The sequence below is a fragment of the Odocoileus virginianus genome, chromosome 13 (assembly GCF_023699985.2).
Source record: "Odocoileus virginianus isolate 20LAN1187 ecotype Illinois chromosome 13, Ovbor_1.2, whole genome shotgun sequence".
Taxonomy (NCBI): Eukaryota; Metazoa; Chordata; class Mammalia; order Artiodactyla; family Cervidae; genus Odocoileus; species Odocoileus virginianus.
Window position 1 is genome coordinate 11,637,894 of NC_069686.1, and position 13,215 is coordinate 11,651,108.

General features: G+C 36.8%; 1 protein-coding gene across 4 annotated transcripts in view; it reads left to right on the forward strand.

Annotated features, from left to right (window-relative positions):
* SESTD1 (SEC14 and spectrin domain containing 1) overlaps window positions 1–13,215 on the forward strand; it is a 139,788-nt gene that overhangs the window by 63,978 nt on the left and 62,595 nt on the right. For all 4 annotated transcript variants that reach the window (XM_070475940.1, XM_020903883.2, XM_070475941.1 and 1 more), the window contains one exon: window positions 2,004–2,117. In XM_070475940.1, the coding sequence (XP_070332041.1) occupies window positions 2,004–2,117 (114 nt within the window). The remainder of the gene's footprint in view (window positions 1–2,003; window positions 2,118–13,215) is intronic.

Here is a 13,215-nt window from a genome sequence, read left to right on the forward strand (position 1 = left end):
AAGGTGCTGGAACCAGCCGTTTTGGAGCCCAGAGCTTAGTGCTAGCTCTGCCTGTACAAATATTCTCTGAAATGACTGGCTTATTTTCTTTTGTTCCTAACAGCTCTAATACTCAATGATTTTGAATATTTGATTTCCATAATCATTATATAAATAAACCTCATTCTTTTTTTTTTAAATAAACCTCATTCTACCCTAAATTTCCCACCCCCTCTGATAAAAGTTTTGATAGCATTGAGTTGTTTTGTTTTTTTTTAACTTTATTCATAACCCAGTCATTGCAGGGGACACTAGACTTGTGACATTTCCAGTGAGATATTTAAATTGAAAGGTTTTCTGTTTTCCCCTGATCAACAATAATAACACTTACTATCATATAGCATTATTATTATTCAGTAGTGCTATTATGGTCTAGAACAGTGGTTGACCTCTATAGAGTTTGTAAACAGAGTTTTGTTTACATATTGTTTATGGCAGCTTTCACACTATGTAAACAGAATAAAAATAGTTCCAACAGAGACTAAAATATTTTTTATCTGGACCTAGAGAAAGAATTTACTGACCCCCAGTCTAGAATGTTTGGAATGTTATGGTAAAACTTGAGAGTTAGACTGACCTGGTTTTTGTTCTAGTTCTATTCCTTCAAACTCTGTTCCTTTAGACAAGTTACTTTAGTTCTCTCAAGCTCAGTTTATACTTCTGTAAAATTGGAAGAATGAGATCCACTTGTTAATGTGAATTCATTTATTCAGCAGAGATTCATGGAGCATCTTCTGTATGCCAGGCACTGTCATAGGCCCTGGAGATACAGGAGTGCCATGATAGATGAGGTACCTGCCGTTGGGAAGCCTATGTTCTGTCTGAGGAGTCAGACTGTGAGCAGTTAGGCAAATTACCAAGTAATGTAACATCATATACTGATAAATGCTATTTAGAAAAATGGTGAAAGGAGACCGAGTCAAATGTTGCTGCTTTACGTAGGGTGGTCAGAGGAAGTCTCTCTAAAGAGGAGGGACTGTTTGAGTAGAATCCTAAATAAACTGAGAAAGTGCTCCTAGGTATAAGGCAAAGAACATTCCAGGCAGAGGAACCATCAAGGGCATAGTCTTGAGCTGGGAACAGATTTGTCACATTCCAGGAGCAGCAAGGTCAGCGTGGCTGTGGCAGAGGACTGAGCTAAGAGGGGGGAGCTGTGTGATGAGGTCTGAGGTCATGGGGCCTTGAGCTGGGAGGGCTTCTTGGCTTTGCTAAGGGGTTTGGATTTTATTCTGACTATGAAAAAATGCAAAACTGGGAGGCGTGCTAAGAAGGTTTCAAAAAGCTGACTTGTTTGGGGATATTAGCAATGTAGGTGGTAGAAATGGGTAGGTTTAATTAAGATATATTTTAAAAATAGACTCTATGGGACTTGCTGATAAAATATGTATGGAATATATATTAGCTCAGTAAATGTTAATTTCCATTATTTAGGTGATTATGTGAATAACTGTATCTAGCAAATGTGAAATTGTATTTGTGGAGGTTTAGCTTTGTCCTCTTCTTCAAGTTAATAATCATGTAGAATCTTGGCTTCTTTGTATAATGGTATAAGAAGCTTATTTTGTTAGAAAATTGATTTACAATATTGGAAGAAATTCTCTAAGATGATTGTGTTAGAAAAATTTTTTTTCATATCATAGAAAAGTCAAATTTAATAACTTCTCAACTAAAAATTATCATGCAGTTTAAATATATTCCTATTAGAGATTCAGTAAAACACAAAAATAATTCACGTGTGCTGTCTTTAAACATTGTTTTCTGAATCAGCTTGTCTTTCAAATATTTCTTTATTGCCATGTATGTTTTGCAGTTTGCAGCATTTTCTTGTATTTTACCACTTTAATTCTTTTCCAGAGGTCTCTTAATTGCTCAGCTCAGTCATGAATACCTAATAATTTACAACTTCAGCAAATTACTCACTTTACATGTATAATTGTTTCTTTTTTTTTTTTTGTATTTTATAGAATGTTGTTCCAGCTGAAGTGTCCCTTGTTTGTGTAGTGAAGCCAGATGAATTCTGGGATAAGAAAGTAACACATTTTTGTTTTTGGAAAGAAAAGGATAGACTTGGCTTTGAGGTAAATATACTCTATGAAAAAACAGAAGTGTGCTATATCTTTAAAAACAGCACTTTGCTGGTATTATATTTAGTTTGTTCAGCACTGGATACTACACAGTGCTTACACAATGCTCAGTCAGTGCCTAAGTAATGATTAATATTTAGTCAGCATTCTTGTTGAATGAATTATTCTTTGTCAAGGCTACAAATGCTTTCTTGTTTTCATTTTTAATAATCTTTGTGAATTCTTTTGAATAAGTAGAACCTTTCCATTAAAAACATTTTTGGGGACTTTCCTGTTGACCCAGTGGTTAAGACTTTGTGCTTTTTGATCCATGGTTGGGGAACTGAGATCCCATAGGCTGTGCAACATGGCAAAAAATATATATATATATGTATATATATATTACATTACCAAGAAGGCTAATACTAGCTAATTCCTAGCTAATGCTAGGAAATCCTAGACATTTAGAAATTGAAGTCAGAGCCTATTTGGTATGATGTCGTAATTATTTCTTAGTATCTGGTTTGGTTTTGACATATAAAAAGTTATTCATACTTCCCTGTTTACAGTATGCTCTCCTTTTCTTGTGTGAAACTTCAGTTGACCCTTGAACAACATGGGTTTGAACTGCACAGGTCTGTTCACAAGTGGAGTTTTTCAATAAGTATACGTCAGCCCTCCGTATTTTCAGGTTTAACGTACACAGATAGAGAGGGCCGTTCATTGCACTTTGCCATTTTGTATAAGGGACTTGAGCACCGCGGATTTTGGTGTCAGTGGAGTGTCCTCGAACCAGTCCTCTGTGGACATTGAGGGAAGGCTTGCATATTATTATTGTGGGTCAGAAAGAAGTCTTAAGGTAGAATGCAAATTTAAACAATTCTGTCACATTTCCCTTCCACAGCCTATTAATCCCAGCTTCCTAGTTGGAGAGTTCATAGATATTAACCTTTACGTTAGCTAAATAAAGTGTGGAAGCCTGAGGGTGCAAAGCCTAACCCCACCCTGTAGAATCTAGAGCCTTGGAATGTTTACAGAAGTCAGGCAACGAAGACACATTGTGGACTTTGCCATACTACAATAGTCATTTTTATTTTCAATAAAGTCAGTGTATTTTTGATATGGAGGAAGTCTTCAAGGTGTCTTAAGATTTAATAAAGTCTAGTTAAAAATTTTTTTTAAATGAGGTAGCATGAAATATCTTAAAAATGTGTAGCATTTTTCCTGTACTCTAAGTATAAGATTCATCCATTTTAGTGTACAGTTCTGAGAGTTCTGATAAACACCAACTGACTGGTCTGTAACTATCACCACAGTCAAGAAATCCAGGGAATATTACATCACTCCAAAAATTCTATCATGTTCTTTAGTCAACTCCTTCTTCCATCTTTAGTCCCTGACAACCATTGATCTGTTTTATGTTTTGTGTTTTTTGCCTTTTTCAGAATCCCATATAAGTAAAATGACAAAGTATGTAGCATTTTAAATTTACTTCTTTCACATATGTATTTGCGTTTGGGATTCATCTGTGTTGTTGGGTGTATTGATGGTTCCTTTCTTATTGGTAGGTAGTAATCCACTATGTAGATATACCACAGTCTGTTTATTCATTCCCTGATTGAAGGACATTTGGGATTGTTTTCAGGTTTTAGTGATTACAAATAAAGTCACTGTAAATATTCGTGTATAGATTTTGTATGAAATATTTCTAAGAGATAAAATATCTAGGAGTGGGATTGTTGGGTCATATGGTAAGTGTATGTTTATTTACTTTATAAGAAACTTCCAAACCAACAGTTTCAAGGTGGCTGTATCATCTTGTATTCCCATAAATTGTGTGAAGTCCCAGTTGCATCTTGGCAGCGCTTAGTATTATCAGATTTTGTTTTTAAATTATAGCTACTCTAGTAGGTATGTAGATGTTTATCAGTATTGTTTTGCTTTGCATTTCTCTAATGGTTAATGATGCGAGTATATTTTTAAGTACGTGTTAGCCATCCATATACTTTCTTTCATGATGTCTGTTCACCTCTACTCATTCTTTTAAAAAATAATAAGGCTTTTGAGAATTATTTATGTGTGTTGGATAGAAATCCTTTATCAGATATGCCATATGCAAAAATTGCATCTCAATTTGTTGTTTGCTTTTTCATTCTCTTAACAGCGTTTTTAAAGAAGATTTTTAATTCTGATGAAATCTGGATTTTACACTTTCTCTTTTATGAATCAGGCTTTTGGTATCATAGCTGAGAGATCTTTGCCTCAGCCAAGGTCACGAAGATTTTATGTTTTGTTTTAGATGTTGTATAATTTTAGGTTTTATATTTAGATCTGTGATCTATTTTGAGTTAATACTTATGTAAATTATTGTCTGACAATATATATTTAATGACTTCAGTTATTTTACATTTGTTAAGATTTGGTTTTTGAGCCGGTATATGCTCTGTTTGCTGATTTCCTCATGTGCATGTATTCTCCATGTACTGTGCATGTTTATTCTGCTTCTGTGCGTGGTGTGATCTGCAACCATCAAGATTGTTCATGGTGTTGTTCAGGTCTTCTATGGGCTTTGTGGTGTTCCATCTGCTCATTCTACCAGTTACTGAAAGAGGGGTATTACACTCTCCAACTATAATTGTGTGTGTATTTGTCCTCTCGTTTCTGTTGGTTTTCGCTTTATGTGTTTTAAAGTTCTTACTGAGGTGACTAGTTAAGATTTCATTATTAAATGCCCTTTTGTTATCCACGCTGATACGCCTGGCTCTGAGGCACACACTGTCTGACACTACCGAGACTCCTTTAGCTGCCCAGGCTCCTTTCAGTCACGTTTACTGTGGTGGTTTTAATAGATTGGGTTTAGTTGGGTCTTGTTTTCATATCCAGTCTGACAGTCTCTGTCTTTGTAGTGGTTTGTAAGACCATTTATATTTAATTAATTGTTAATATGTTTGGATTAAAATCTTGTATCTTGCTAGATCTTATGTAGTTTTTCTTTTTCTGCCTTCTTTTGGATTATTTTTATCGTTACATTTTATCTTCATTATTGACTGGAAATTTATATCTTAATTTTTTCCAGTGGTTGCCCTGGGTTTATCGTATACATCTTTAATTAATGGAGTCTTATCTTCAAATAATATACCATTTAACACTGGTAATCCCTTAGTACAGTATATCTCTAATACTTCCCTCCATTGTTTTCACACATTTTACTTTCACTATACTGTAAGCACACAATATACTGCTACTATTTTTGCTATAATATCTTTATAGCAATTAAAATAAAAAATTAATTTCATGTCTGTCTTCACTTATGATATTTCCAGTATTACTCATTTCAGCTTTTTGGTTGGTGTAGTCCTTCTGCCTAAAGAACTTCCTTTAAACATATCTAGCATTGCATGTCTGTTGTCTTTGAATTTTCTTAGATTTTGTTTGCCTGAAAAAAATGTTTATTTCTGTTTCAGGTTTGAAAGTTATTTTCAGTTGGTATAGTTTTTTTTTTTTTTTTTTCCATTATTTGATTTTTTTTCTTTTAGCATGTTAACTATATCACACCTTCTATATCTTTGCCTTCTCATTTCCTTGGTTTCTGAGAACTCTGCTGTTACTTGTATCTTTGGTCTTCTATAGGTTATATATCTTTTTTTTAAATCTCCTTGGCCACCTTTAAGATTTTTGCTTCATTTTTTATTTTCAGCAGTTTTATTTTAAATGTTTTATTTGTTGTTAATTCTGTTAGTTTGCTGCATTTCTTGGATCTCTGGTTTGACTTCTGCCATCAATTTTGGAAAATTCTTAAGACATTTTCTTTTCAAATATATCCTCTGCCTCATTTTATTTTTCTACTCTTTCTAGAACTCCTATTGCATGTATGTTAGACAATATGAAAATTTCTCACCATTCTAGGTTGGTGTTCTATTTTATCCCCCTCCCTTTTTTTTTCTTTTTCTGCTTCAGTTTGGATATTTTCTGTTGATCTGTTTTCAAGTTCACTGCCTGCTTCCTTGGCTGTGTTGAGTCTGTTGATGAGCCATTTGTAAATGGACTTTATCTCCTTTATCGTGTTTTTGGTTTGTAGCATTTCTTCTGGATTCTTTCTGATGGTTTCTGTCTCTTTGCTGTAATCCCTGTCTGTTTTGCCTGTTGTCTTGCAGATCTTCCTTGAGAACTGCAAGCAAAAATAATAGTTGTCTTAATTCGTTAGCTAATGGTTCCAATATCTGGGTCTCTCTTACTCTAGTTATATTATTTGGTTTTTGTTCTTGACAGTGTGTTGTTTTCATTCTTTTTGTATGTTGGACATCTTGTTTAGACAGTAAAGATTGAGATAAATTGTATTTGTACCTGCACATGAGCCCATCTTGTTTTTGCTGGGCTCTTGGTGGGACAGGGGAGGGCTTGATTTAGTCTAGACAGGAGTTGAACTGGCTTTGGCTTTGGCTATTGCTCTTCTTTTCCTCAGGGCATTAGAGGCTCAGACTCCTCTAGAGTTAGTGTTTGTTTCATCCTCAGCTGTAGATCTTCCTTTGTGCCTGTGTCTCAGAAAACGTTTCTCTTTGCACGTCCCTCAGCAATAGACTGCTGTTACTTGTTACTCAGTGTTTGTCCGTGGTTCATTTTTTTCTTGTTCTGACTCAGCTTCGGTTTTAGGAATGCTTTGGGACCCAGGGTCTAGAGGGTCTAGGACCCGCTTTCCCAGCTTTAGGAAGACTGTAGCAGTCTGGGTTCAGAATATTTTCCTGCCTCCACTTGGATAGAGGACCTTTCTTTCCCCTTCTCCCAGCTGCAGTGGGGTTTTATTTGTGTTCTAAGGGCTTTCCAGGTGGCTCAGTGGTAAAGATCTTGCCTGGAAAACTCCATGGACGGAGGAGCCTGGTGGGCTGCAGTCCATGGGGTCACAAAGAGTGGACATGACTGAACGACTTCACTTTCACTTTTCACTTTCACGCATTGGAGAAGGAAATGGCAACCCACTCCAGTGTTCTTGCCTGGAGAATCCCAGGGACGGGGGAGCCTGGCGGGCTGCCGTCTGGGGGTCGCACAGAGTTGGACACGACTGAAGGAACTTAGCGGCAGCAGCAGCTGTGGTCAAGAATCCACCTGCCAAGGAGGAGAGGTGGGTTTGACCCCTGGATTGGAAAGGTCCCCTGAAGAAGGTAATGGCAGCCCACTCCAGTGTTCTTGCCTGGGAAATCCCATGGACAGAGGAGCCTAGCAGGCTGTGGTCTGTGGGGTTGCAGAGAATCTGACACAATTGAGTGATTAAAAAACAAAACAGCAAAGGTCATCCTGAGTCACTGGCTTCCCTCAGCACCTGAAAGTTCCTGTTCCCCAGGGATGACAAAGTTGAGGAATCCGGGCTGTGCTTCAGCCTCCTGCCTTTCTGTTGGTGGTTGCTGTCCCCTTCCCCCAGGTCTTTTTTGTAATTTCTTACCTACCTACCCACAGTCTTCTCGTGAGTCTCTGAGAAGTCTGTGGAGAAGCATCTGCAGGTGTGTTTGAATTCTTGTATCTCTGTTTCCAGCAGGTTCAGTACCTTTATACCAAACCGTATTTGGCCTTTAGCAATTCTTTGGGAAATTTGGCTGAGTTCTTAACCTGACTTGTATCATACCTGGTGTTTTCCCGGTTAAGCAAGTGTTCCCCCTCCATTTGTCCTTGAAGGATGGTCTTTATTGGTTTTCCTGTGGACTTAACTCTATGATGTGTTAAAAAGTTGTCATTTTTCAGATTAATTTGCATTATTTTGTTTTTTTTGTAAGGATTGGAGCAATGCTCTTTCCATCTTTCTACATGTTCTAAGCAGAAGACAGATGTTTTGATTTTCAGTATTATCTGGCAAACTTTTGTCATGGGTTGATTTGACTGTGACGTAGACTTACTGGAAACTGTTGGCCAGCAGTGTAAGGGAAGGCAGCCCTGGCTGTTGGATTACGTTAGGAAAGGGGTTAGCCTAATTGCTAGATGGAAAACTGCATCCCATGGAGGATGGTCAAAAGTGTACTGAGGGAGGATAGCAAAAGCTGAATGCAGGAGGCCTGCATGTAGCCATGGTGAGTATTTCATTCAGGCAGGTAAGTCTGCTTTTTATGCCAGGGTCATGCAGGAAATGTTGCTCTGATGGAATGCAAAGTGGACAGAGGCCAGTAGCTCAGAAGCTAACGCTGTGAACACCAAGTAGGAGCAGAGATCCCTTTCGTGAGGAACTTGTCACATCCTGCTTAAGTGTAGGCATCTGCTCAGAAATGCTGTGCCTAATTGGGTTTCATGCTATGTGAATTTGTGATGGTTAAATACCTTGCATCTTGGAGGGTAAAATGGAAGACAGAGAATTCCTATCTGCCTTGAACTGATATCATAGATAGTTTAATTTTAACTTAGTCTTAAAACTATGGTTTTACAGCTTTTTGTATCAGTATATTTCTTTCAGATATTGAAGAGATACAGCTATTTTTCTAGCTGGATAAGTAAATAAGCACCAGACACTTATTTAAAAGCCTGATGTCCTAATGAGATGAGAGTAATTTCAAATGCTGGCTAATAGACCACCAAACATAATCTACTTTAAGGGGCAATTCAAAACCAGTCATTAAATGATACTTAGAACTATGTATAATTAAATTCATTATAGATGTTTGTTTGATTAACAGTTACTTTTCTTGATGTTATTTTGGATCGTTTGAGTTGTCATAATTGAGCTTATGTTTTTGTATGTATTCCAAATATTTTTAAAAGAATAACTGTTATGACTGCTGGCATTCCTATAAGCAAAAGTTTATGTTTTACCTTATTGAATTATTCATCACAGAGATTTATTACCAGCTGTCCACAATATTCATCAAATAAATATCCAGTTGTCATTTTAATGACAGCTTGTTCCCATGATTTCGTATTTTCCTGCCTATTATCCTATTTCTTTTCCCTCTGGATGACCTTCCTCTTGTTCAGTTTCCTAGTTTTTTCATCAGCTGTTCCTCATCTCAGGACATCTCATGGGTCATCTAAATATTTCTTTATATATCCTTCCTGTCTCTGAAACAGATACATACCTGTTCATTTTCCTTTTTAGCAGCTCAGATATTCCAGTGCTTTCTGACCTTCAGTAACATACCTGGTGCTTTGGTACCTTTTGCTGGTTAGTTCATAGCATCTATACAGTCTGTCTAATGACAAGGTAAAATTGAAGTAGTGCTGGCATTAATCTTAAATTGAGAAACTCAAAATCAAAAGGATCTTATTTTCTCATTCTTTACTGTCATTCATGAAGGTCAAAAATTTTTTTTTTCTTTTTACTGGTAATGTTAACCAGTAAGAGCAGTAATGTTAACCACCATTCTAAGTTGTTTTCTTGTCTTATTTCTTCTTTTACTGCATCTGATCCTTTTCTCTTTTTGAGGCCATACCAGTGTTAGGATCCAGGGCCAGACTTCCTTCATGTTTCTGTCAAGAATACCTCTGGTACCATCACTTTTGACTTCTTTCTAGTTTTTGCAGAAAATTATTTTCTTTAGAGAGAAAACTATTCCCCAACCGACAGATACAACTAAATATACACATTGAAATGGTATAACAGATAACATACACATGAATCTGTATTAAGCACTCAGAGACACACTTTCATTTTAGATCTTGCACACACATTGTTATCATGAATAAAATTTAAAAAGTAAAAGCATCTGAGTGCCTTCAGAGTGAAAGGTTCAGTGTTAGATTCTTTGAGAATATTTTATTAGGGAAAGATAAGTATTTTAGTTATAGATGGAAGAGTAGGAGTAAAGCAGAAATAAGTTTTGGGTCTTTCTGTAAATTAGATTCCAGAAAACCTTCATAAATGTTTGATTAAAAACCATATGATAAATACCTTTCTCCTCAAACTTGTTGAAAAATGGTATGTGCTAGTTAGTAAAATATTGTGGTTTAGTTATTTAATTTGTCTTGTCTTAACCTCTCTCTAACATATGTAAAATAAAGGAAAAATATTATTTATGTAAATATGTTAAAAAATATTTATTTTTAAAATGTTATGTTTTTATTTCCTTTGAAAGGACTTGGCAGAAGTTTGAGAAACTCACATAGGTAGTATTTTTCCCTCCATCTTGTAGTTCTTCCATTTTACTCTGGTCACTTTGCACTTGTTACCAGGTGTCAGATTTCCCTGGAGATATATCTAAAGTTTAAATTTCTGCTTATTAAAGTGATAACTACTTTAAATATAACCAGTAATCCTTTTCTTTAAGGTTTTAATTATATCCATGCATACTAAGATATTCATGGAGATGAATATTTGAGGATAATTAACATTGCTTGTGCGTGCTGAATCGCTCAGTCATGCCCACCTCTTTGCAACCCCATGGACTGTAGTCCTCCAGGCCGCTCTGTTCATGGGATTCTCCTGGCGGGAATACTGTAGTGGGTTTCCATTTCCTCCTCCAGGGGATCTTAAAAATTAGGATATGATCCCCACCACGTCCCTGAATAGATAAGATAAAGCATATGCTAAAGAGTGATTTTCATAAGGCTAAAATCATGACACCCATGTAACTATAAAATAAGCATAAGTCAGACACATCATGCAACTCATTAACTAATGAAGTTACCAGTAATTTGTGAGGTGTGGTTCAAAGAGCACTTGAGGAATTTAGGATAGATTGCCAAAGTAGACAAAATACTAGCTAATGTCCTAATCCATAAATCCTAAACTATGAGATTCTGTTACCCTACTGAACAGAAATTTATACTATTGAAATAGTATGTGTATAACATAGCATCCACATGAATTTGTACTAAGCACACAGAGACACATTTTCATTTTAGATCTTGCACACATAAATAAAATTATTTTAGTGTAAATAACATTTTTAAAAATCCACTAATCATACATTATTTGCATTTCTCTTGAATAAAATCTAAAATTTACCCCTTGCCCCTATCAAAGTTAGTACCTATTGATTAGTCCATAGAAAGTCGGTTAAAGTCACGAGTCTAGCTCTGCATGAACAAACACCCAAGAATATCTTTTGCCCATTCCCTAAGATTTAGATAGTGTTTCTGATATGTGAAGTATATTTTTAATAGAATTATATTTTGTAAAATTTGAATTTGAACATTAGTGACATCAGTTCAGTTCAGTCGCTTAGTCATGTCTGACTCTTTGTGACCCCATGAACTGCAGCACGCCAGGCCTCCTTGTCCATCACCAACTCCCGGAGTCCACCCAAACCCATGTCCATTGAGTCGGTGATGCCATCCAGCCGTCTCATCCTCTGTTGTCCCCTTCTCCTCCTGCCCTCAATCTTTCCCAGCATCAGGGTCTCTTCCAATGAGTCAGCTCTTTGCATCAGGTGGCCAACGTATTGGAGTTTCAGCTTCAACATCAGTCCTTCCAATGAACACCCAGGCCTGATCTGCTTTAGGATGGACTGGTTGGATCTCCTTGCAGTCCAGGGGACTCTCAAGAGTCTTCCTGAACATTCAAATCATTGCATGCAGAATAATAGAAGCTACTTTCTTAAATTTGATACTACTGATTTTAATATCAATCTCTCTGTAAGCTTTGTGTTCCTAACCAAGACTAGTGGTTTTTTTTTTTTAATGTTTTCCCATATTATTTCCAAGTTATTAAATGCTTAAAGGAAGAATTCATTTTTAAAAATTTCCCCTTTTCAAAAATATAAGCAATTTCTTTTTCATTTAAAATGTTGCTGTTGTTCAGTTGCTCATTTGTATATTACTCTTTGCAACCCCACGAATGGCAGCACTCCAGGCTTCCCTGTTCTTCACTATCTCCCTGAGTTTGTTCAAACTCACCTCCATTGAGTTGGTGATGCCATCCAACCATCTCATCCTCTGTCACTCCCTTCTTCTGCCCTCATTCTTTCCCAGCAACAGGGTCTTCTCCAGTGAGTCAGCTCTTTGCATCAGGTGGCCAGAATATTGGAGCTTCAGCTTTAACATCCATCCTTCCAGTGAGCATTCAGGGTTAATTTCCTTTAGGATGACTGGCTTGATCTCTTTTGCTGTCCAAGACTCTCAAGAGTCTTCTTCAGCACTATAGTTCAAAAGCACCAATTCTACGGTGCTCAGCCTTCTTTATGGCCAACTCTCACATCTGTACCTGACTACTGGAAAACCATATGGACCTCTGTCGGCAAAGTGATGTCTCTGCTTTGTAATACATTAGCTTTTTTTTTCTTTATACCTTTTGATCCCCTTAACCCATTTCTTCACACCCCACCCCACCTAACAGTTCTCTGTATTTATGAGCTTGTTTTTGTTTGCCAGCTTTCAAGATTCCCCATATGAGATGCTATTTATCTTTCTCCTTCTGACTTAGCCAGAAGGTAAAGAGGTTTTGGAGGAACTTCCATGCTGTTTTTATTTAGATTAAAAAAAGTTTTTTTTGTTGTGTTGGTTTTTGCCATACAGTAACACAGATCAGCCATAATTACACATACGTTCCCTCCGTTTCCTCTCCTCCCCTCCCACCTCCCCTCCCTCCAAGTCATCACAGAGCTTCAGACTGGGCTCCCTGTGTGACACAGCAACTTCTCACTAGCTGTCCATCTCATACCCAATAGTATGTGTATATTGATGCTACTTTCTCCATTCGTCCCACTTTCTTCCTCCCCTACTGTGTCCATGAGTCCATCCTCTACTTGTGCATCTCCTTTCCTTCCCTGAAAATAGGTTCATCAATATCATTTTTCTAGATTTCACATATATATGTTAATATAGTATATTTGTTTTTCTCTTTCTGACTTACTTCACTATGATAACAGGCTCTAAGGTTCATCCATCTCACTAGAACTGACTCAGATTCATTCTTTTTTATAGTTGAGTAACATTTCCCTGTATATGTACCAGATCTTCTTTATCCATTCATCAGTTGATGAACATCTAGGTTGCTTCCATGTCCTGGCTACTGTAAAGAGTGCAGCTATGAACATTGGAATACATGTGTCTTCTTTGTTTACGGCTTTCTCAGAGTATATGCCCAGTAGCACAGTTGCTGCGTCATGTGGCAGATTTATTCCTCATTTTTTAAGGAATCTCCATACTGTTCTCCATAATGGCTGTATCAGTTTACGTTCCCACCAACAGTGTAGGAGGGTTC